The 26,439-nt window shown below is 37.6% G+C and overlaps 1 protein-coding gene and 1 long non-coding RNA gene across 3 annotated transcripts in view; one reads left to right on the top strand and one right to left on the bottom strand.

Annotated features, from left to right (window-relative positions):
- LOC115422873 (metabotropic glutamate receptor 4-like) overlaps positions 1–26,439 on the top strand; it is a 277,054-nt gene that overhangs the window by 196,219 nt on the left and 54,396 nt on the right. For both annotated transcript variants that reach the window (XM_030139485.1, XM_030139486.1), the window contains exon 4: positions 22,982–23,117. In XM_030139485.1, coding sequence (XP_029995345.1) covers positions 22,982–23,117 — 136 coding nt within the window. The remainder of the gene's footprint in view (positions 1–22,981; positions 23,118–26,439) is intronic.
- Positions 1,264–26,097, bottom strand: LOC115422875 (uncharacterized). Its single transcript, XR_003935883.1, has 3 exons — positions 25,975–26,097; positions 2,779–2,783; positions 1,264–1,274 (listed from the first exon to the last, which is right to left on the bottom strand). It is a non-coding gene; the product is annotated as an uncharacterized LOC115422875 (long non-coding RNA).

Here is a 26,439-nt window from a genome sequence, read left to right as displayed (position 1 = left end):
GAGCAGTACCTGTTTTGGCCCGATGTGCATTTGGACACCGGGCCAGATCTGCCAAATGGTTTTGGGCCGAATCGGTCAGCAATTCTGATCCAGATCCGTCCCAGTGTCTCTTTGCTATCTGGGATGCCACATTGCAAACCATAGCCCAAGTCTGAAGTTAGCTGTTAAACAAAAACATGACAGATAAAAACAGCAGCATGGTAAAATACCAACATGAAAGACTTAAAAATAAAATATAGCAGAGGCATTTGACAATGGACTATTGGCAGAGATAGTTTGTTCTAAAAGTTGGCTTGTTATGAAAGTCTGGAAAGCCAACACTGATAGGTCAAAAACCCAGCGGCCACTAATAATTGAGGTTAGCTGTGAGCCAGACCAGAAACCAGGAGGAACTAGTAGACACCAGTTCACCTGAGCCGACATTAAACTGATCCCCAGAGACCCGATTGGATCAGTTTATGCACAGTCACAACTTACCTGTTACTTGTCACCAAACCATTTCAACGATTCAGGCTACAGGCATCAGGATGCAGCAACTGAGGGGGTGGCAGTTTTATCATAAATTAAATTAATTTTTTAAACCATGAAACAACCTCAGAACGGCTTAATAACAACAGAATCCGGGCCTGTGTTGACAGCATTTTGCTCTGGTGGAAATGTGTTAACAGGGAGTTGGTATCAAAGAGAAAAGATATATGATATAGATTCAGAATCAGAATACTTACACAAAGGCTATTTAATATTTAACTTCCTGTTCCATTGTACAGGTGTCCTTAGGGTTGCGATCATGAACTGTATCTGTGTGTAACTGTAGTAACCTGTGTTCAACCTGTAGAGATTCAAAACACTGAGATCCAGATCTGCTAAAGGTTTGCATGTATAAAAACGTGTACAAACTCATTGCACACGCATAAAAATGTAGAAACTGATTTACTAACACTGCGCACTAAGGGTTACGTCTTTCAAAGGTGCAAAAAAGAACGCCTTCATCCAGTTAGTACGTTTGCCACAATGACTATGCAATATGGGGCGTTTACACACAGTTGTGCATGTGCTAGGAGGAGAAAATGTAAATATATTAATTTAGCCCACGCAAAGTGATTTATGAAACCCGAATGCAATTTTGCTCATAGAAACTGTGTCTATATTTAACACGTCTCGAAGAGAGGTGCAAACGGTTTGTATACATAATTGCGCACACATGGCTGTGGAAATTGTCGCAAGAAGGAGACACTGAAACGATGAAACAAGACGCAGAGAACGCATTTTTCACCCTCGTGTGAACATTTTTGATTGTGATTAGAAGTACGCACCAACATTAGGCTACAGTGTGACAAAATTATGTGTCATTCAATCCAACAACCCCCACGGACCTCCCACCTCTAAAATGAATCCGGCACCACTGTCCAGCAATGCCATTTTAGAACTTCCAGATAAACTAGGGGATGATTTGGGGCCAGTCACAAGGAGGAGACATGCAATACAATCTATGAACAAACTCCTTCAGCGTTACATTTCTGTGCGTTTGGATCATTCCATCATGGTGTTAGTGCTGGCGTATCCCAGAGCAGTTTTTCCAGCGAATTGTCACCATGACAGTGTTTTTCAACCTTGGCGTCGGGACCCCACATGGGGCTGCCTGGAATTCAAATGGGGTCGCCTGAAATTTATAGTAATTGATTGAAAAAAAAAATAAAAATTACTAATAAAAATATATGTTGAGTTGAGAGAGACAATCATAATACATAAAAGACATGACAAACTGTGAACCTGAAACTGAAGCACTGTGGTACTGTTTATCTTTCAAATGTTCATTGTGGTCGGTTTCAGATGCTGCAGCTCTTTCATAATTCATAGTTTGAGTTCTTGTTTGTTCGGTATTAATTGTCAGCCTTGTAAATCCAAGCTGGACTGACTGTACATATCCTGACCAAGGAAAATAAAATTCTCACTTTGTGCAGTAATCTACACCTGGCTTTTTTGCCTCCGTCCATAATAATATAAATTATATAGACTAAATGTCATCTAAAGTTAACGTTTATTTGCAACATAGTATAGCAAACTATTACATGATCAAAAACAAATTAATTTTAGCAAAAAAAAAAAAGTCTCTGTTTTGAATGTCTGGGGTCGCCAGAAATTTGTGATGTGAAAATGGTGTCATGAGCCAAAAAAGGTTGGGAACCACTGCTCTATGATGACAACCAGTAGCGCATGCAAAATCCTCATTTAAATAGGGTGGTCTCCAAGACTTTGCACCTGTTGTCATTTGCGCTGGCAATCTTAGTAAATCACCTGTAAACCATGGTGCAACCCTACATGCAAAATTCTACATTGTGCACGCAAATTAGTACACGCAAATTGGAATCTTAGTAGATCCGGCCCTGAATGTTTAAGGATTTAGTTACACTTTAAAACATCTGTCAGTTAATCTTTAATGGTCTGATATATATTATTTAAATCATAGGTGAAGTCCAGTATAAAGTATGTTGTGAACAGAAATATTATTACTACGGGTCCATTTAGGTTAGGGCAGTCTTAAGATCTTTGACTGTGATTAATCTCAATTTGCATTATGAGCAGCATTTTAGAGGGATTGTAGAGAAGATTAAAGATAAATTGGATAAAATAACAATGCTGTCCAAACTCAGTTAACATTCATTCCAAAGGTTCGGTTACCATAGGGACTGTCATGTGTGTTGTTTGTAGCCTTAACGTTGCAAGACTAGTGAGTTTATTTAAGCCTGTTTAAAGTTATTCTTCTGCATCCATCTGCACTAAAACTGTTGAGACAGCAAATAATTATTGTTGGTTCACGAGCTGTTGGCATGACTTCTGAACTCCAATGTGTACTTAGTCAGATTTACACAAATGCTTAAAAGTTAGGAGTGTAAAAATATTTTGGGTTTATTATAAAAACTCCAATGGGACAAATTAGGCTGCAACAGTGTAGATAATAAACCGAAAACACTGCAGCTATTGGATGAGCAGTTAGGGGAATGTGGATTAGTGTTAATTTTATGTAGATATTGTAGAAATATTGCAATATCAGTCAAAATGATACAAAAAATGATGAATTTCTACTCAGATAACAGCAGAAAGTCATCAAAACTAGGGTAATACTTGTTATAATGTATGATATGAAGTGTGATTCGGATCTTTGACTCAACCATAAAAGATCATTATAGGATTGCCCAACCTGCCCTCTAATGTTTACTGATTATAGAGGTCATAAAAGCTATGGAAAATATTATATCATCTAATTTTAGTTATTAATGTTTGATTATATTGGGAACAGGGTATTAAATATCTTCTTTTTTAAAATGAACTAAACATATATACTCACTAGCATCAGGCTCTTTTATGAGACAAAAATGTGGGTATGTTGATAGCGTCATTATCCTGAAACACTGGCTCCTTTTTAAATGACATCATTTCATCTACTGCTGCTGGACTCTGAAATGTTCCATCTTCAAGACGCAGAACGGTTTTTAAAAGGCTGTATTTTCATTTGAGTCTTTTCCATTGTACAACATCAATCCAAACCTCCCTTGGGATTAAGCCTGAAGTGTCATTATGGAGGATGATTATACGAGAACAGGGATAAAACACTTTTTCACTATGATGTCTTGCTGTTGTCACCTTTGAAATGCAAGACTGTCCTTGATGCACAAGTCATTGCTCCTTCAGTAGATTTTATTCTGTCTGTGTTTTCTTTTTTTTTTTTTTTTTCCCAAAAGCTGCTGTGCCTCTGGTATCCTTATTAGAGAGTGTACGGTCGTCTGCAGTAATGGAGGCTGACGCTTTGTGTCATTTCATTCTCACCTCGTGAAAAATAGCTCAGTTTTTTCAGTGGATATTGTGCACTTTCCCATTATTTGTCCTATGTAATCACATTTAGTGGATTTTACAGACTCGGGTTGTGACACTCTTTAAAATTAAAGTATTAAAAGAATTTATTTCAAGCAGTCCAATGAAATTAACACTCAAATACCTGTATTTTAACTTTTCAGCCGTGCTTTTCAGTGTGCATTTCTTTACTCAAATCTGTTAGTCTTTGCTTGTCAGGATAATTCTGAAAGTGTAATTAATCAGATTTTACTTAAATGACAGTTGAAGCAGGAGAGGACAGCGGAGATAGCAGAGCAGCGCAGGGCTGACAGGGAGATTATGCAAATGTTAGAAATGAAGGTTGCATGTTGAACCCTTTGTCATGAGGGAAATGTCAAGAGGAATGATGTGAATACTCATTAACCCAAAACTTCTAGGGAAGGATATTGTCTGAAGAAGATTTTTTGAAGCATTTTTAATGGTTTTTGAGGGTCACACAAATTAACAATTAGGATATGGCGATAATTAAAACAGCAGTAGTAGTTGGAACAGTATTTCCTGTGTGATGTACTTATGGAAACTAAATATACTTTGTGAGAAAGAAAGGAAAGATGGTATAAAGAAAGGGAGGAAGGGTGAGACTCATGTCAAACAGAGAAAATCCCACTGAAGGCTCAGAGCTGCTCCTTCAGAGTCACATGTCCTACTTATGATGGCTGTATTTGGCTTCTGGGGGTTAAAAGACACTTCAGGTAAATTTGATTGAAAGGTAAAATGTGAGCCGTGTATGTACCTGAATCAACAGCGATTCCCCCGATTCTCCAACATTTAGCTCCTGCCAGTATTCTTTACTGTAAGTGTTTGGTCACTAAGTGTCAAAACATACCAGGATGAAGCCGTGAGAAAAATGGTCGTACAAAGGCCACAGTGCAGCTTACACATTCAGCAGCTACACTGTCATTACTGAACCACAAGAGAATGAAAAATGGATTTTTTTGTCTACAGCTGTCATGACAAAGCAAACATCTGAAAAGACCATATCACACATATTGAACATTTTGTTATGGCTAATAATGACTCAATAATGACTTGTAACAACATAGACTGATGTGGAAGCACAAACAGAAAAGGGATTTTGACTGAAATTTGCTGCTCTTTTCATAACTTCATTTGTTCTGTTATTCTAATCATTCCACTTAAAGGGGCGGACTGGATATTCTGAAGTGGGTTGGATGAGGTATTTATCCATAGATGGCACATTATAAACAGTGGATGGCAGACGGCACGCCCCAGTTTGGAGAATATCACTTTCTATTTTCCACTGTTCATTACCTTGTTTGATTAGCAGTTTGCAGCATTTCGCAAATGGTTTAATGTCTTTGAAACTGTCACAGCTACACTTTCAAGGGTTGCTTTATGTTACTTTCAACCACCTGGAACTTGGTTCCTCAGGCAGTTTGAAAACCAATGAAGGGTTTTAGCTGCAGGTGTGCCGAGAGAACGATTGTCAAGACTCTGCTGCAGATCTCCTATTTGCATAATGTGCTTTATCTCTATCATGTCACAGGCTTGCCAAGACTGCATGACAGAATTTCTAGAACTTTCCCCCAAAAAAACAAGTCTCAAGTCTGTGGGTTTGGTTTATCTGCTACGTTGTATGCAGGTTGACAGAGATTCACTGAAATCTAGAGGCTCTTTTACCACTTTATACAACTCAATTCACAGCATAGGAAGTTTGGCTCCTTCTGAAATTTGTGTGTTTGCACAGATTCAGTACGATGTAATAAATAGTCCATGCACTTACACTGAGAGCTGATTTACTACATAAATACCAGGTGTCTACATACAATTAACCTTGTCCAGTTAAAGACTAGAGGCATTAAGGCCACTGCGCTGGCACAAATACAACTGAACAAAAGGGGACAATCCATCTGAGGCCTGTTCATTACTGTATCTCCAAGGCTGTATGGCCAGTAAGCCTGGTCTGGCTCTTGTGGGAGGTTGTCCTGGGGCCTGCCAGAGGCAATATTAAAGGTGAATACACTTTATCACAAAATGGATGAACCTTCAGGTTTTTGGATCCCGCTGCAGTTTAACAGTCACCTGTAAACCTCGGTGCAGCTAGATTGTGCTGCATATTTTGGAGAGAAGCCAGAGCAGCAGTTTAACGGCACAGTACTTTAAATAATATTATGAGGGTAATATTTTGACATTTCAAATGGGCCTGTGCACCAAAACAGTAACTTCTCTTATGGACAGAAATGGATTTTGATTTTGACTGACATTTTGTCATTTAAATAACAGCAAAAAGAGCAAAGTCATAAGTCACCATTCATGCAGCAATATTTTTCTTTTTTTGTCTGTGCTCACAAAAAGTGCCTTCTGGCAGGTTACTGAGAATGTCAGCAACATTATGACACTATTTATCACATCTGAAGCACTGAGAGAGGAAATGATTGTGATGTGTCACAGGAAGAAAAAGGAGAATCCAGAAAGGAAACAATAATTTCACTCATCTAGCTACTGAAGCAAACATATCACCTCAAAGATCCAGATAGCCTTATGCTAAATATACTTGCAAGGAAGTTTTGAACAGCACTTTCTGACAATTTGAAAAAGTGCACTTGAAGGCTCGCTGCAGTTGGCTCTTCACCTCTGCCCACGCCTGATTAGACAGCACCATTAATGTTTGCTTTGCCTCATGAGAGGGAACTGAATATACTTCAGAGTTCAGCTTCTCCAACTCAGGTTTAACAACATTTTCATCTTCAAGTAAGGTCTTTGCTGTGTGAATTCTCCTCGGTAATAAGAAAAGTCCCATGGTTGTCAGGTATGTCATGTTGCCACATACCAGGAAAGCTCATTTCACAGTGCTTAGAGGCCTGTCTTTGATTTAGAAATCATTTACTCCGAGAAGGCAAATGCCATTCAGTCTTTTGGAATCTAATTTATAGTTGCCCCAGACCCTGTTGTCACGTACCGTTTTTAAAATCCAGATTTGGGATTTGAATAGACAGCATGCTCTCCAGCAAAATCGCTCAGCGGGCTACAGCGACACAGTGTTACTATTCTATCCCGAACAATATAAAATCCAAAACGTCTGTATGTGCGGTGTGCATCCTGAAGACAAAATGACACATTTGAATGTAAAACTTTGCTATTAGGACAGTTCAGAAATTAACAGCTGCCGAAAAATAGGCCAGCGTTGGATTTCGGAAGCTTCTGCCGACACAGACAAATCATTTGTGCTTACACCACAGAGTTGCAATAATCGTTTTTTTATGTTCCGTCATGGTAGTCAATGTGTGATCATCTCTGTTGGAGTAGAAACAATAGAAGTGATGTTGCAAAGTAGGCATTCATGAATTTTACTGAAAGATTTTTTGAGTGATTTTTATTACTATTTACTGTATATATATTGCAGAAAAAATGTTCTGTGCTGCATTATAGTATATAACACAAATTTATATTATTTTGTTAGCCCAAATATGTTGCTACTGGTCATTTTTTCTAAATAAACTGCAGTAATAATTTAAGGTAAAATCACTACCTTTATCCAACAATGATTATACTTTGTTTTCAGACGTCACATTCAGATTTGTTTACAGTAGACCAAGATGTAGGAGCAGTGTAGGATGAATAATATGTGCAAAATAACATGTTCTGCCCCCATGCCCTCTGTGAACTCCCCCTGCACTGTGGGGATAAATAGTGTGGGCCCACTTCCCTCAGGGGACTTACAGTGCTGATATCAGAGCAGAGTTGCTGACAAATGTAATACCATGACTGGTTGCCATCTGGCTTAAGAAAATAGCCATGCCAACAAATACTTTCAGTTGATCCATCAACTTTGAGGCCAGAGTGTAACTACAGTTCCACCCTGTTGTAGTTTTTATGTACTCTTTCACAGTTTATTAGCAAATTCATCAATACAAGCTTGAGTAGGTTCTTTTTTATTGCAGTGACCATAGGTTAGACCTTTGCAGTTAATAATGTTCAGTTTACAGACAGGTTCAGTACAGAACCTGTTCTGGAACCACAGCTGTTCCATTAGTTTCTCATGTTTATTTAAGAAAAAAAAGCAAACCTAATTTAAAGTCATATCAATGGTCTAATGTCTTGCTTTCACTCTTCCCTGCTTTCTTTCACTTGTAGGTCTATAATTGGGATTTTTGGTGGACATTTTATCTCCATATATTACATTTAATGAAATCAACGCACTACACAAACCTTCTAATTAAATTAAAATTTAAGCATGAAATTGTCAACAATTTTATTATATATTTCAAGCAGTGTCTAAGACTTTGGCAAATCCCCTCCACGGACTTTACTGTATTGCCCCACCGTGTTTCTACAATAGATTAACATGAATTACCTCTTCATTTTTTGTTTTGTTTGATGGGAGCTGGTATCCAATGTTAAGGTAGATAACCATCATGTACTGAACCCACCTCAGTTCCTATCCTCTTAACCAAACACTGGCTCTAATGAGGGTCTTTCACTTCTTTCTTTTTTTTTTTTTATGTCCATAGTAGGGGAGCATGAGGCGAGGCATTCAGTTGGTTCCAACTTGAATTACACTTAATGACAATCAATTATTTGAAATATGCTATATATTATACTTTTAATACTGCAAAAGGCAAAGCCACCTATGACCCTGTCAGATTCATGAGGGTCACTATGTACATTTGCATCCTGATGACACATCCTCATATTTCTCTCGTCTTGCAAATGACTACTTTTCCATCAGTTAATACAATTTAGTAAAATATAACTCCCTTTAATTCCAAAACAGTTTTCAAAGATTCAACAACTGTCTGTTACATACTGTAACAGCTGCATTTTTCAAAACCAGCATCTGTGTGAGCCACTTCAGTAAGTAAAACATCCATCTGCATACATTTTACTTCAACTAGAGCTGTCATTGATACAAATACAGTTTGTTTTCACATGGCACCTGTGAGAAAAGTCACTCGCTGAAATAAACATTACAAATTACATTCCATTACCTGGGCTTTGTGTTCGTCATAGAGTGCAGGTATAACACTTTCTGAAAAGTGACTCAGTGACAAGAATTTACACCTATCACACTCAACAGGTGATGAAACTGGACATGTTCTACAACTGAGAGAGGTCACATCTATAAAAGCTACCAAATAATAATTCTTTTATCTCTTATCTAACTTCTTGGAAGCGGCCACAAAACGTTAACAGCACTTCTTCAATTCTTGTTGTTTTTTGTTTATCTGGGCTCAGTCTGTCTACTTAATTAGTTTACTTTCTCTTCTGATTCTTTACACACAGGTATGAAAACACAGTACATACATTCACAAAACACACAGCATTTACTTCAACGATGACAAATGAACAGATCATGGCAGTTTTGTTTTCAGATATTACATGGCAATAGAGCTTCAACATGATGCAACATGTCGTGACATCTCATGACATAGACAATCAGGTGTCATTAAAGTAATGCTGGATTCCCTATTGATTTAGTTCTATGATGGCTGAAATTAGACTATATCTAACCTGTGCTCTGTTGTATCTAAAAGTAGTGTATCTGCGTCCAGAGGGCAGTAAAATGGTATAAAGAATGCACATATATAGTACATTTTCTACACCTTCATGGTGCCCAAAGCGCTTTACAAAGCCTCACATTCACCCATTCACGCACACACTCATACACCAGTGGGCATCTGCTGCCATGCAAGGTGCTGCCAGGCCCTTCTGGGAGCAATTTAGGGTTCAGTGTCTCGCCCAAGGGCACTCTGACATGTGGACAGTCGGAGCTGCAGACCCTTTGGTCATTGGACGACCTGCTCTACCAACTGAGCCACAGCCGTCTTTCAGTAATGTTAAGTACTGGTGCATCGGGTGAGTGTGATCTTGTATTATTGTGTTTGCGATGCGTGTGATGGCTTTGGCATTTAACTGAGTGAGACTGGGACTGTGAAGGCTTATAATATTTGAGGAAATGCCGGTTGTTTTTGTGAGGATGTTCTGGTTTTTGATTGTGAGTATATTGTAAAAGTACATAGAACAATGCATGAGAACTGGTTGGTCAATGCTTTTCCCAAAGCCATCAGACTCTATAACAGTTCCCAGTAACCCCCCCCCCAATATTACACCATATACATGTGCAACCATGTATGTATGTAAATAATTTTAAATTCTATTCTGTATTTGTATACAGATTTATATAACTCCCAAATTTCTTCTCTTCCTCTATATTTTAATTTTTCACTCGTTTGTGGTCTTTTTCTCTGCACTTGCTTGTTGTATGTTGTTGCTGTTAACTGTGAAATTTCCCCACGGTAGGATAAATAAAGTCTTATCTTACCTTATCTTATAAAGCAGAATGAGGAGATTTGATGAAACATTTAGTCTCTTTCATTTTCAAATGACTGATCTGATCAGTCTTTGATTGTTCTTCTCTCTTCTACAGTCACAGACGTTAGCTCACAGCAAAACCGGCCACAAGTGTGTGGTTTTTGCCATTCATATTTTACTAACTGAATGTGTCTTGCCCTGTGTATGCTTCCAAGCAAGTTCATTAAATCCATGATGGGCCTAGATGTCTGTTTTCTAGATGCTAGGTGTGTTGTTTATTACCGGCTCTTGGTCTCCACCTCCTCCTCCATATCTCAAAATTCTCAACGAAAAAAGTAACATCAGCCTGAAGTTAACTGCACAAGGGCAAAGCAGCGATGTAAATTTACTACTGTACTGTCCAGCCAAGGCTGCAAGTAAATAGTAGAGTATAATATTTATGTAAGCTACAAACTCTCGATTGGTGATTCACTGTCCACATCGCAACACATTTCCACACCTCTGGTCAAATGTGCACCCCATGAACACGGCCTCCAGTTCCTCGACGTTGCCATTGTTATCTCTTCCCTGCATCTCCAAAATAAACACATCCAAATTTTTGTGATATTTTATAGAAGGCATAAGAGAGATGTATCACAGTAATCACAATCTTCTTTAATCCAGTTTAATTTCACACGTCACCATGCAGATGTCTGTCTTATTAACATCAGAGCATCTCCCCATGAGTACATTTGAAATCCATTATAAAAGACTACACAGCAAGCTGGAAAATTGCTTCCTATCATTTTGTTTCATCTTATGCTCCTTTGATACCCAAATATCAACAGATCCACTTTGCTATCTAACATAGCAAATACAGACAGAGGAAGTGTGCAGTTAGTTAGAAAATCATAGTAAACAATAAAGTCATGGTAGTCTCATGTGTACTTAATACACTGCATTTCATCCCATTTAATATTCATGGCAGGGTTATTAAAATGCACTGATTCAATGTTTCTTTTGTGTTTTTTCTAATCTTTTTGCAGCACAGATATTTATTGACACAAGCAGAGTAATGGCAGGAAGAGGGGGTGTGTTTGTATGCTGGTGAATGATATGAGAGAGGAGAAACCTGACTCACCAGCCTTACATTAAAACCCCTGTTCACTCTCATTTTCCCAACAGTACACAGTGTTGAACTCAGGTCTCATCATCTCATGAAGCCCAAAGCTGCTGTCTGATATTAGTCTGTAAACTCAGCAAGTGTCTGGTCTCTGATAGGTTTTTCAAGCTTTGCAGAAAATAGATTTGGCTTCATGTCTATGTTCAAAAAGAAGTGTAAAATTAAAGCACAAATCGAAGGTTTGTTTGTTATTTTCTGTGCTCATGGATGATATTAAATGGAAATATGTACATAAATATCTGAAGTTACAAGGCCTAAATGCCAAAAGTCCATGGAAAAAGTCGACATTTTCAGTACTGCTCTGCGCTGTGTTAAATTACATTACATTAACAGATTCACCTCTCTGACCTTCTACAGTCCATAATGTGAAGCTAAAACAAAAACAAGCAACCCTGTAAACCACAGTAATATTCCCAGTTGGTAATTTGGTTGGGAAAATTAATGCTTAGGATTTTGTCTCTCAGTATATTCATTATAACTGCAAGAAAAATCACAGTTCAGTTCCGTTTTATTCATATAGTGCTGATCATTAATACATAATTAACTCAAACTTCACACATTAAGGCCAAGGCTTTACTATACTATCCACCACAAAGAAGAAATCCAATACGCTGGGCTCCAGATAAGAGGAGACAGAAATACAAGCAATGAAAAAGAACAACAAACAACACTGACACTGCACTTGAAAATCACACGGTAGGAAGGTTGAAGGCCAGAACCACACATCAGAAACTGATCTGGAGACAGAGAAACCTGTAGAAAGAAGCAGGAAGTGAAAAGAAAGAGCAGGGGAAAAAATAGGGAAAGAGAGTGAGAAGACACTAAATTAAGTTGACATTTAATGGTGACAAATATACAGAAGGAGGCTGTCAATGCATCTGTCCCCCAGCAGACTAAGATTATGCAGCAGAACTACACTGTAACAAATACAGTAAAAAAAAAAATATATATATATATAATAATAATAATAATAATAATGATTTATAAGGTGCAACTGTAGATTGCAATGCATGATGGGTAAAAAATATTTACGGTAACTTCAAGCATCTGTTCACAGTCTCACATTGTAAAATTAAAGAATGGTTGTGTTTTCACTTGATCCTGACTGTAAATGACGCAAATTACAATTACACACTATTAGTATTAGAAGGCGCGACAGAGGACATGACGGCGGACACGGGGACCAAACCCGACATCCATCCACTCAATAAAGTGTAAGTACGATATTATTAGGTTACAAAATTAAAATGTGATTCAAGTAGAAACTTCATGCAATATAATTTGACCGTATAGACGTCTATTTTAACTTGGCGTGAAATGTAAACATGTCAAAACCAGCATTTTAGTAAGAATTATGGTCATTTATTTGTAAGTGGCTGTATTTCACATTATTTTATTTATCTTAGTCATGTTTCATACTGAATATACGGGGTGTGGGACTCAGAATGCACCGTTTTTGCAAATGTTAGCTAGCGAAAAACTGGTGAAGTTAAGCTAACGCTAGCTGCATTAGCATTAGATCCGTTCGGAAATGCCTCATAGTCCCAGCACCATTAGCGCTGTTAGCATGGCTATAGTCGAATGGGAGCGGTCAAAACTAAAAAAACTAAAATACAATTAATGGTTGTTTCTTATAAAATAACAATACATTGCTGTAATTTAAATACAGCACAAACCTGCAAAAGTATCCAGTAATATATTATAATTATTTTTACAGTAATTAGCAAACAGTTTTACAGCGACTTTTTAGCCTGGTATTTACTGTAAATTCTACAGGAAATTTGTTAGAGTGTCTTAGATGGATCAAGGTCACTTTGAGCGAGCCTTAAGCATAAATTGTGTCAAAAAAGAAAATTTGAAGCCTAGTCTTAAGAGTGGAGAGGCTCAAACTGGGAGTTGTTTTCACAGGAGGAGCATGAAAATTGATGGATCTGCCTCCCAGACTAGTTTTAGAAAATAGCACGCAAACCTGTACTCTGAGTGTGAAATGTTCTGTTTGGGTAAAGGTACAATTATGTGTTTGATACAGGATATAGCTATATGAGCCATACCTCACATCTGCAGAACCCCTTTTAACATCAGATTTCCACAAAGACCAAGGTGAAAAAAGGAAAGAACAGAAAGCCCCATAGAGCCCCACAGAATCTGTCCTGGGGGGTGCTGTCAGCTAGACTCACTCAACAGTGGGAAGTTCTACCAGTGTTACCAGCACTCATTTTAAACAAGTTTTTCCAAGTTCATTAACCTGTTCTCTCACCTGTTTGTTTTTCTCATATCTCAGTGCTCAGTTTTTTCCACATCAGTTATTTGTCCATATCCTCGTCTGTTCCAGTTCCCTTTGATGTGATTGCCAGCGGGCTCAAAATAATAAGGCTGTTCTCTGTCATGACTGGATTTATATTTTCAACCTCTCTTTTGTCAGAATTATCAGCACTGCACATATATTTATCACCGTAACATGATGACTGCCTTCCCTTCTGTTAAGTTATGCAACCTTCTCTGTTTTTAGCTTACCGCCCAACAGGCCGTAAGCTACTGTCGTCATGCGGCGTCTGTCATCATCGTCTGTCATTGTCTGTCGTCGTCTGTCGTCCATTACAAAAATTTCAATCGTCTTCTTCTCCAAAACTACAATTCTGATTGACTTCAAACTTGGTATACAGCTTCTTCATGATGATGTCAACAAAAGTTAGTGAAATTATTTGGATCCGGATCTGATTCTGGATTTGGTGTGACTTTGAAAAATGTCCCCATTATAAGAGGTGGGAAGTGGATCGATGCAATAACTCAGTAAATATAAATGATCAAGTTGAAATTTCTACAGTACAGCCCTGATGGGGAGATGACCAAAACATAATGTCCACATGCTGATCAGGATCTTCTTCTGGATCTGGGAACTTATGGAAAATTTAACATGGGCTCTTATGGGGAAAAAATTTCAATCGTCATCTTCTCTGAAACTACAGTTCTGATTGACTTCAAACTTGGTATATGGCTTCTTTATGATGATGTCAACACGAGGTATTGAAATTATTTCCATCCGGATCTGATTCTGGATTTGGTGTGACTTTGAAAAATTTCCCCATTATAACAGATAGAAAGTGGATTGATACAATAAATCAGTAAGAATCAATGATATCAAGTTGGAATTTGAATTTTTTACAGATCTGATTGGAATATGACCAAAGCATGGGCTATTTCTGTAATATAATAAATGCACATAACTGGGTGATAATAAATGGCATCTGGATACATTTCCCAAAGCTTTTAATTTGGCCGGTAAGCTACAGGGCCATTGGTCCTATTTTTGAACATGTCATCACAAATGTCTAAAGTGTTTATGTACATACAGTTAAAAATCTAGTCACTAGGCCATTTTCAAACACATTAACAGCCTATGGTTGTTAACCTGCACATTGCACTTTAAGTATTATAGACGGTATAAAACACATATACTTTAAAGCTTCTGCAGAACACTTTGCATAAAATGGTGTAGGGGGTTATAGATGTGAAAATCCCATGTGCGTAATAAAGACAAATTACTATGACACAGGTAAAATTCACCTGCTGTGCCATGTAAAATGCGGTTCATATAAAATGTAATGTGTAACATATTTTCATGTACCGCCTGTAATTCAACTGGGCCACCTTTTAATGCAACAAAAATTGATGAAATTTGGCATATCTTTGTGGCTCAGCAGTCTATAATAATTATGATGGGATATTATACTCTAATTGTTCCCCTGAGAAAGTCATCACTTTATATCTGCTCTGTCCTGCATAGTGAGGCAGCAGCACAAGTATCAGCCACACAAAACTGCCTCAGGGACTGTGGGGGATTTAGGGTCTTGCTCCAGGACACTTAAGCAGGATGCTAGGTGGAACAGGGTACTCAACCCCGGCCTTTCAGTTTCAGTTCCTTAATCATTTCAGTCCAGCCTCTGTCTAAAACGCTGTATTTCTGATAACAAGCGAAAACACAAGCTGTGCAAATAGATTAGTTACTTATATTAAAAAACAGAATTTTCTTGTTTGTTTCCTTTGCTTTAAATACATTCTATTTAGCCATTTTCTGTCTGTTTTTTCATCCCACTCGGGGGTCTGAGCAAATCCCAGCATGCACTGGATGAAAGGCAGGGAAATCCTGGACATGATGCCAGTTTATCACAGACCTCTGATCAGCTAATTTGCATAAATCATTTGAAATAAGTTTACTAAATCAGAGGAGGATATCATTTATCTCTTTAAAAGTAATATCCATATCACCTTGATTTGGTTCCCAGCCTTTTTCTTTAAATTTTTTCCCCTTTGGTTTTATCTAATGGGCCTGTATGTAAATAACCACCACTCAGTGATCACACCCCTGAGGCTTCGCTTTGCTGTTTTGTACATAAGAGAACTGGTCCGAGGCCAGACAGTATAAACATATATAGAACTATCAATAGATTGATGAAATGTTGCTGTTGTTTAAAGTATTCAAGGCTTTGTGTGGCTCCAACTATGATGTGACAAGTGATTCATTTACTCAGAAACTATACTGGGGTGCCAATAAGGGGGGGTAAACATGACAAATTCATGGGGCCCGGCCTTTGTGGGGGGCCCATAAAGCAGTGGAGGGAGTCCAGTGGATACAGGTTAAAAATTGTGAAAATTTCGTGTAAGATCCTCTGTACAAGAGTGGCATAGAAGTTGGGAGTCAGACATTGAAAGCACGTTAAGTTTCAGTTTTGCTTCACACTAGTGTAAGTGATGTTATGTATGGACCCCCGCCCACCCCCACCCCCCCGTCCGATAGATTGAGAATATACTTAATTTACTAAGGGTCCACAACTCTTATGCTTTCATGGGGCCCACAATTAGTAGCGGCGCCCCTGAAACTATATGAGGTTGATGTATTCCTGTGTTGAATAAAGTGACCATTTCTCAACCCTGTAGAAATTAATAATCATTGACCATTAGGCTTTTAGACTGAAAAGCAGATTAGTTTTAGTCAATTCTCTGTAAATGTGTTGCAGTCACTTCTCCAGCTGCAGATAAGCCTTCTTGTGCAGGGATTTTCACTAAGGGCATCCCAATAAACATGCTATTTATATACCAGCAGCTTCACCACACCACCCACCTGGGTGTATTTTGTGTGCCTCTGCACTTCTATTCACCAGACACAGGATCTCTGCTGCAATCAGCCACAGCGCCGGCGAATGTTTAATGTTTATGGCAGCACTGACTCTCCCATGAGTGTCAAATGAGATGGAATATTAGTGTATTAGTTTTGAGCTGGAGAGTAGGGACAGGGGCTCACAATGGAAGACACAAAGAGGAGGCTTGCAGTCTCCGCAGCAACGGGTATTTTTAGAGGTGGTTTTGAAACGCGGATCAGATGTTAAGATGAGCATTGGGAGAGAGAGAGAGATACACTGCTTGTGAAGTTTTTTTTGCAAAAGCAGCATTATAAAGGGGTGCTTTTCCTTGTAAGCTGCTCGGGCCGAATGTTTACGTGTGTACAGATCATTTGTTAGGATCTCGACATACCGCAACATAAAAATTAGCAAACTAGCTATATGTGGAAACATAATTAATAGTTTATGATGATTAAATGGTCCGTTTGGTTCTACAAAAGTTGCTGTTAATCCACAGAGATCATTCCCAGTTTATTGTGATGTATTACTATAATTAATCAACTGATGATCCTGGATTTTTCTGCAGACACTGTAACAAGGTGATGGTTTATGTTGTCTTTTTTTTTTCACCTCTTCAGGGCAGCTACACATTTGTTATTAATTGCTATATAACTGCCGTCCATTCTTGTTTTAATAAAGTAACATTAGGGGGAAGATGGTGGTCTGGATGTGTGTGAGGGGAGCACATAAGGAGCAGTGTGTAGACGGGAGGAGGAGGGGGAGGCTTAAAGTGGATCTCCCTAATTACATCTTGCCCCGTAGCCAAATGTAATCTGGCAGTATAGTTTATTGAAAACCTGATTCTTGTAAAGAGCCTTGTTTCATTAAATAAAATTAATATAAAATATGTAATGAGAAGGACCTTGAATTACCCCAATTAAAAGCCAGTAGATGGATGAAAATGTAATTTAGGGTCAATGTTATGTAGCTTGGTCAGATTGATGTGACAGATGTGTATATTTGTGTGCAAACATGACAGAATCAGTTCACAGAATCAACAATAGATTAAGTGTGTTATTTATGAATCACCTGATGTTTCCGTTTTTTGTCTTTGTCTTAGCTATGTAATGTAAGTAATGTATATTGAATTGGTTTTCAATGCATTTGGAGAGCTCTGGGGCGGATTTTTCCACAGTTTATACACAATTAACAAAACAACAGATCAATTAAAAAAAAAAAATCAATTCATGAATCAATAATTGAAATAATGATTACAATCTATACTTCTGTAGTAGGAGAAGGAGCTGGAATTCTAGTTTAGCAATGTCTCCAAATCCACTAAAAAACCCTCTTTTAAGTGTATGAGGCTATTAAAAGAATGGAAGGTTGAATGGATGAACGGATGCATGGGTGAGAGGATGATACCGACATTGAAACAAATTGCCCTGTCTACTGTACCCTGCAAGTAACAGTTACAACGCTGGCCCCCATGAGAGTCCTGTTCAGTGTGCCTAAACTCCCCAAAGGCTGCTTTCTCATCCCCCCCGATCCTCCCTCTATTCTCTCCAGAGGTTAAGCAATTCTGCAGCCTACTGCCGCTGATGTGAGAAGACACAAAAAGGAAAGGATGAGTGCTCTGCCTCCACATAGCAGATGTTGGGGGAATGGGGGACTGAAGTACCAGAGAGGCAAAGACATACTGTAGAATATAATGATTGATAGAGTCACTGAGAGCAGAGAGCTGCTGCTGTGCTGCTGCTAAATTTCCCATGTGTCAGCCTGGGTAGCCTAAGTATAATGAGACAGAGAGGTAGATAACTAAACCTCTAATTCAGTTTGATCAAAGCCTCAACAATCAGGAGCACGTACACGGTAGGACTGTATACAAAACACTGTATAGCAATATAGGACACAGCTAGATCGAACCCTGTGGAAACACCAAAACAATGAATGGAGCCAAGTAAAAGCCACTTATTTGTCTCTGATACAAACTACAATTCTGTGAAAAAAAAAAAAAAAAAAAAAAAGCAAAAACACAACAAAAACAAGTGGTGCCAGGCATGACAAACCCCACCCCTCCCACACATTGAAGCTTATTTTTGCCTCGATCCACCTGATGTCATCATGTCTATATGTGTGCTGATGTCAGCATATCAGTTGCCTCTATATAAGTGCCAAGTTTGAAGTAAATTGAAATAAAATTGATGTTTTTATAGACATTTGAAATTTTGCCCATTATAGGTAAATGGGAGGAAAAAAAAGATTTAAAAAATTCATTAAAAAATTCGAACTTTGACCTACTTTTCCCAAAATGTAATTATATCAATTCTGGTTCACTGGAAATCTATAAACCCAATTTGGTATGCAGTCAACTAATAGTTTTGCGGCTACAGACATTTGAAATTTTGCCCATTATAAGTAAATGGGGGGAAAAAAGATTTTAAAAATTCATTAAAAATTTGAACTTTGACCTACTGTTCCCAAAATGTAATCAGTAATATTCTGGGTCACTGGTAATCGATAAACCCAATTTGGTATGAATTCAACCAATAGTTTTGCTGCCAGAATGTTAACAAACAAACAAATAAACCAAACCAAACCAAAAACAATACCCCGTGCCTCCCCTTTGAGGGGCGGGGTAAAAAGAGACACTTATTCATAAACATTCCAATAAATGTTAAGATACCAGCACTTCAAGTACAGATGAAATGCAGCTCTTGAATATTTAGAATCTGTGCTAAGTGAATTTTCTCAAGTACAAGAATAAATAAATTGGGCTGTTGTTTATTTGTATTGAAAAAAAAAAAAAACCTTGGCTGTGGTGCAGAAACTAAACATCCCCAAACAGCAGACACGGATCAGTTCACAAAAAAGAATCTATTCCTGCATTGAAGGAACTGCTAATCCATTAGAGAACGCATGAGCCAGTACTGGCGTGTAAGCTGTGACACGCATGACCACTGGAAACATACACACACAGTCTTGCTGAAAAAACAGATCCAGTGAAATAACAAAACCTTGATTTGAAGAAAAAGATGCCCCTTATTAAATACATCCCCGGTATCCAATCAGAATAATACTGCAGACCATGGACTGAAGCCCTTCGCTGATTTAACCGGAAGTGACTTTTTGTACCCACGAGCAAAATAGGTCCAGTGTAATTGTTAATTTAATGGCATCCCTTAGTCTTTACTCATATTTCAAGTTTCAAAACCTATTAGTATCTGTGCTGGGGCCAGGCTTTGTTTTATGGTGTGAGTCTGGCTGCCATGAACTGAACTGGAGGGTATTATTCCTGCATTGATTGTTCATTGGACAGGCTTTGTTCTGGGTCACGAAAGGGAAATTCATTAGCATGCACATACTCTCTGTGGCATTTTGGCAGGGTGACAAAACAGTTATCCTGAAATGTTGCATTGGGAATTAAAAAGCCTTCGCTTGTTGGTAACCAGTGGACGTCCCCTGCTGCCTTTGGACTTGTGTTCAATAGCAGAGCAGCTTATGGATAGAGAAGAGTCTTTAGAGTGATCTGTGGGGAATTTCTGTAGATATTTCTGGCCAGTATTTAACAAGATGAATCTCACTGAACAATACGTCACACTTAACAGCATGTAATAAATTAAATGGTTATTTAAGTAACATGTTTGTTTGTTTTTGTTGCTTTCAATGGCAGCTCTCTCCTCTGGCAGGGCAATTACAAAACACTTTATTTTTATCTTATTGTTCAGTTAGCAGGAATAATGCACGATAAGCATTTTGCCAGATATAAGAGCTTGACCGATTTTATAATGGCAATATAATCACAATAGTTTGGAACAGGAAGAAGCCAATACCTGAATAATTAGCCCATGTTAACCTCTGAAATAAAAACTGGCACTCTGACACCTTTAACATCAACTATCAGATACTGGAAAACCGTTAGACAAAATACCCAAGTCATACGGAGCCTCTTCAGTCTTGAAAAGTGTTCATTTTAAGGTTGTGCACACACATAATTCTCCTATGAGATAATTATCTCATGTTAACACAACTATTAACTTGTTCACATTCAATAATTTATGTGTTTCCACAAAATATTGGGATTTTTTTAATCATCTTGTAAGCAATTTAATATTTTTGTGCACTAGATAAGTTCTGAGAATGTATTAATTCATACTTAAATACATAAGATGACAAATTAAAGCTAATAAATCCGTAATCTGGAATGGAATAATGAGCTAAAATGTAAGACAGTCAGATTTTTTCTATTATTTGTCCTCAGTCAGTAACCACTTTTATACAGAGATCTCGGAAAAAAGGCAAGATGGTGATCCCACTTTTTTCCCACTACTGACCAATTTCTACAGCCATGCCAAAGGAGTAACAGAGGTGAGACAGGATTGACTTCCAGAATCAAAGGGGCGGTGACACAGTGCAGTGTATAGTGCAGGGGTGTCCAAACTTTTTTTAAAGAGGGCCAGATCTGATAATGTGGACATTGCCAGGGGCCAGTGGTCCCTTTGGAAATTTTTTAAACAGTAAAAATTACATATAAATGCGCTGTTCTACAACAATTTTATTTTCATTGTCACAATATCATTTTTTTAAATGGCAATATAACCAAATCTAAGCCACTCAGGTGTGAACAAATTTAAAAAAAAAAAAAAAAATACATTTCTGCCTTCCTTTCACATCTGGAGTCACATAACATAGAACAAACTGTATGGAGTATCTTAAACATCCAAGCTGATAAAAATCTTAACCCCACATTCATTTTAAACATGACTTATATGAGTAATCATTACTCATATATTACTCAGTAATGCAAAGTCTGTTAACATTTAAGATGAAAACATATGACTCTTACTCTTGTCTTTCACAAAATCATTCAGAAAGTAATATTTTGTGTCACATCTACAAGTACATAACACCAGCAGTTAGAGGCAACTAACCTGGCAACTTGGTAGCCTGCCTTGGTGGTGAATTCACTGAACTCAGAGGTTCAAATGAAGAGTCACTGTTGAGTTTAAAGCAGCTTGAATTTGCTTCATTTTTTCGGAACTCTCACTCCCTGCTAGCTTGTCGTATGCGTTAGCATGTTTTGTCTGCTAGTGTCTCTTTACATTGAATTCCTTAAACAAGGCAACAGTCTCTTGACAAATTAGGCAAACACAATCGCCTTGATTTTCAGTGAAAAAAAATTGTAATTCCCATCTCTCCTGGAAGCAGCGGCCCTCACTGTCAACTTTCGTTTTTTTATTTACAGGCGCCATGGTTAGAAATTAGCAAAAAGGGTTCACGGCAAAGTCACAGAGCCAGATAGAGTAAGAGTGGTGCTGCCACCATGAGGTGAAAGGAGAAACTGCATTTTGAACTTTTTATGATTCATGTACTCTGTTCAACGGTCCAAGCGGGCCATAAATAATACATTCTAAAACCCAAGCTGTGGGCCGTATAAAATCTGACCGCGGGCCGTGATTGGCCCCCGGGCCGGACTTTGGACATGCCTGGTATAGTGTGACGACGTATCACTTCCGCGTTGGAAATACCCCGAGCATAGTGGTGTTGCTAACCTCTCCAGGGTTGGCCTGTCTTTCACCTTTCCAAAAATGTTAGCATGGATAGAGTCCTCCGCCCAAAGTGACAACAGCTCGTGGATCTCGGCGTCTCCCCAGTTCGACATCTTTCTGGTCGCGTTGATATGTTTGTTTACTGTACACAGCCCGCGCTCATTTTTAAATCCTCCCAATGCGGGGGTCGCACACGCAATATGTCATCAAAACGTCATACCTTGGTTGCGGAACGAAAGGTGTTCCTTTTACAAAGCATTCCAGAATCATGATTCCACCTTTATCACGGCTCTGTTACTACCTCCAGAGGTGTTACAGAGCCATGACAAAGGTGGGACCAAATGATCCCACCATTTCATTTACACAAACGTTGTTCCGGAATAAAGGCGAAATAATCCCATAACAGTAGTGCAGCGTAACAGGGGCTACTGATTCCAACTGCCAAATGTGTTGGTCATGAACAATTCTGCAGACGTCCACAGTTTGCACATGTCCTATTAATCAGACTGACACACCAGTGTATATTACATACATATAAAAGTTTAATTCATCTGTAGTGCCTAGGTTGAGGCTATGCATGTGATATAATAGCCTCTTGTAGTAAATCAAAACTTTAAACTTTGTAAAACTGGTACAGAAAAACACTATGCTATTACTATTGTTTTTGGCTTTGTAATTTATATTTTGTAAAAATGATGATCCTAAAACAAATCACATCAAAGCAATACATGTGTCCAACTATAGTGCATAAAGTTGACCTATTCCACATAATTTAGCAAAAGTAATCTTCAGAATTTAGAGCAATTCTCAATTTATTATATTAATAAAAATTTATGTCCCTCCAAATGCATCCACTTCTGCCTGCCATGAAACTGCATTTTTCATTTGCACTTATGAGCTTTACTCTCTGCTAGAAATCACATCAAAGCAGAAGCATTTTCCTTAATGTTGTTTTCAAAAACTTACTTTGTCTTTTCCTTTTCATTTAGGTGGCCTGTGCATTTCACAGTCAATGAAAATTCCCCGAGAGCCAAAACCTGAAGAGTTCAATAAGATCATCCGCAGACTCAGTGAGAACCCCAACGCTCGAGTTGTCATCATCTTTGCCAATGAGGACGACATCAGGTGAGTGAAGGAGAATCCTAATTCCTTAAAATAACTGTTACCTTAATTTATGTTGAACGTGTGAAAGTGAATGAATAATGGATCAGTAATGAAAAGTGCTTTAGGTGCCTTGAAAAGTGCTATAGAAATCCAATCCATTATTACTATTATTATTATTATTATTATTATTATTATTATTATTATTGTTGTTGTTGTTGTTGTTGCTACTCTGACACCTGAAGGGAAGGCAAGGGGTATTGTTTTTGGTTGTGTTTGTTTGTTTCTTTGTTAACACTTTAGCAGCAAAACTATTGGTTTATTATTACCTCCGCCAAGGAGGTTATGTTTTTGCCAGGGTTTGTTTGTTTGTCTGTTTGTTTGTTTGTTTGTTTGTCTGTCCGTTAGTGTGCAACATAACTCAAAAAGTTATGGACAGATTTGGATGAAATTTTCAGGGTTTGTTGGAAATGGGATAAGGAAGAAATGATTAAATTTTGGTGGTGATCGGGGGTGGGGGGGCCCATGGGGGGCGCCACTGATCAGCCTTGGCGGAGGTCTGCGCTCTCCAAGTGCTTCTAGTTATTATTATTATCATTATTATCATTATCATTATTATTATTTTTTTTTGTTTGTTTGTTTGTTTGTTTGTTTTTTGTTTTTGTTGCTACTCTGACCCCCGAAGGGAAGGCAAGGGGTATTGTTTTTGGCTGTGTTTGTTTCTTTGTTAACACTTCAGCAGCAAAACTATTGGTTGAATTCATAGCAAATTTGGTTTATAGATTGCCAGTGACCCAGACTAGATGTGCTTACATTTTGGTAAAAGTAGGTCAAAGTTCAAATTTCTAATGAATTTTTCAAATCTTTTACCTCCTCCCATTTACTTATAATTCCAAATGTCTATAAAAACATCAATTTTGTTTCAATTTACTTCAAACTTGGCACATGTATACACTGGGGAAAAATGCCCCCCTAAAAACAAGTTAAAGGAAATTAACACAACATATTTTTGCTTGAATTAAGCAAAAAAATCTGCCAATGGAACAGGTGAAAATTATCTCAGTAAGATTTCTTGAAATAAGATTTTCAAGATCTATTGTCTAAAAATAAGTTCCTATATCACACTGAAAAGATACTCTTTAGGTGACTATGTCTTATTTTAAGTGTGATGAGATATTTTGACTAGAAATGAGAAAAATGCACTTGGTAAAATTTAGATTTTTTTTCCAGTGTAGAGGCAATTAATATGGTGACATCATGATGACATCAGCTGGATCAATACCAAAATAAGCTACAATATGTGCAAGGGGCAGGGTTTGTTGTGCCTGGCGCCACTTATTATTATTATATGTATCTGCAATTGTTTTCTGCTTGGAAATAAACCAAGTCTTGATACAGCATGAAACTGATGATACTGATAGAGTTCATTGTAAAAGTTGCTAGCATTAAAATGTCACACGTCTCCTGTGTGTTTAAAGAAATTAATTATATTTTCCCCTCTTGAATACAATCTGCTGCCCAGAAGTTCATTACAACTGGCATTAGAATCTAAATGTCAAATATGCAACTAAAGTGGTAGCTCTGTAATAAATAGCAATTTGTTTCTACATAATTTTTTTATAACTGGGGTCAAACAGGTTGAGTTTTATTACAATGACTGTCATTACAGACACAGTAGTATTCCAGTTATGAGGTGTATTATAGTTTTGATCATATTCGGAATATAGTGTTAACATGATATACAGAGAATTCTACTCATATTCCTGTTTACATGATAAATACTAGTATCCTGGTTACTCATCGCTGCTGCTGTTCAGGTTAAGGATGTTCACAACATCACACATCAGTAGTAAGTTACTGCACCTAGAGAAAACAAGGTCCTTTCAGTTTATAGCACATTTAGCCGATATTGCATTATGGATTCATCAACTGGGAGACAACATCAACAGGTAAACATGTCCTCCAGCTGTCATTCTGTCACTGCCACCATGTAGGAAAATAGGAGGATAAAGATCTGCAGCTGTGACTGATGCTCATCGTCATGGAAACCGGCTATAAAGTCAATGCACATAGTGATGTTTGGGTACTGTTTTCCACTGTAACTTCACTTGTTCCACTGTTTCTGTTGAAAAACTGAGTATGTGTTGTTTTTTTTTTACTATAGACTTGAAACAGTTTGCTGTCCCAATAGTTTTTCCATTTAATTTGCTGAGTACATGGGTCCGATCAAGCGAAAGTCAACATCAACATAAAAAAGTAAATTTGCACACATCATTTATCAAGTGGGCAAATTTTTTAGCTAAAGATCTCCATTTTAAAATACCACTTACACAGTACAGGAGAAGTTCCAAACCTTCTGCTAGGCTGCATTAAATTAACAAAAAGACATGCAAAATACTGTCTATTACTTTGAGAAAGTAAACTTCTGAATGAAGTTTGTGAATTCTCATTTCAAAAGACTATCTGTGAACTGTTATGGAGAAATTCCTCTTTATTTGTAATTTACCTATATCAGTATGGACCGCCTCAAGTTGTAAATAACAGTGTGTTGGTATTAAATACATTCAATAAAGCATTGTGATTATATCTGGTTTGTTGTTTTAAAAAATGAGTCAACATTTTGGATGATGCATGCAATGGTAAAGAGTCGTCCACATGTTACTGTGGCAACCTGTCCATGTGTTACCACATTCTCATGTCAATAAAACAGTGACTTTTCAATATTTTACTCCAAAATGTATTTTCAGCATAGCTGAACATAATATCTAAAAGGTTTTGTCGTACTTGATATAAATTTCTGTCGAGAACCGCATGTTTTCAATGTTTGCATAAAATTTTAAAAACTGATGTCCGTTTCAAGTCCACATGTTACTGAGCAGACATTTTTCACCTAAAAATTTTATTTCCCCAAATTTTGTTAAACATAATGTTAAAGTGCTTATAAATACCTATTCAAATATGCATAATACATGCATCTAAGTTACTCTGCTTACATGACAGACTGATGAACACCAAATGTGTCCATGTGTTACCGCTTGATTGGACCCATATACATACTTTTTTCATTACTGACAGACAAAACTCTTTTTTCTTGTTTCTGTAGCTCCAGTAATACTTTAATTATGGTTCTTTTACTTCATTTTGTACACAGTAACCTACAACTGTCAGTAACTGGGATAAGATATTTACATGTAACAGTAGAAATCTGACTTGAAATCATAAAACAATGTTTATATGTCCAAACACAAATACAGGATACTCTAAAAAAGCCTATAGTATCCAGTATACTGATAAATTCATTGTGTTTCTACAACTTTATCCCCTGTAAATCATTCATAACAGCTCA

This window comes from Sphaeramia orbicularis, chromosome 7 (genome assembly GCF_902148855.1).
Source record: "Sphaeramia orbicularis chromosome 7, fSphaOr1.1, whole genome shotgun sequence".
Lineage (NCBI taxonomy): Eukaryota > Metazoa > Chordata > Actinopteri > Kurtiformes > Apogonidae > Sphaeramia > Sphaeramia orbicularis.
This window is presented reverse-complemented; position numbering and strand designations above follow the sequence as displayed.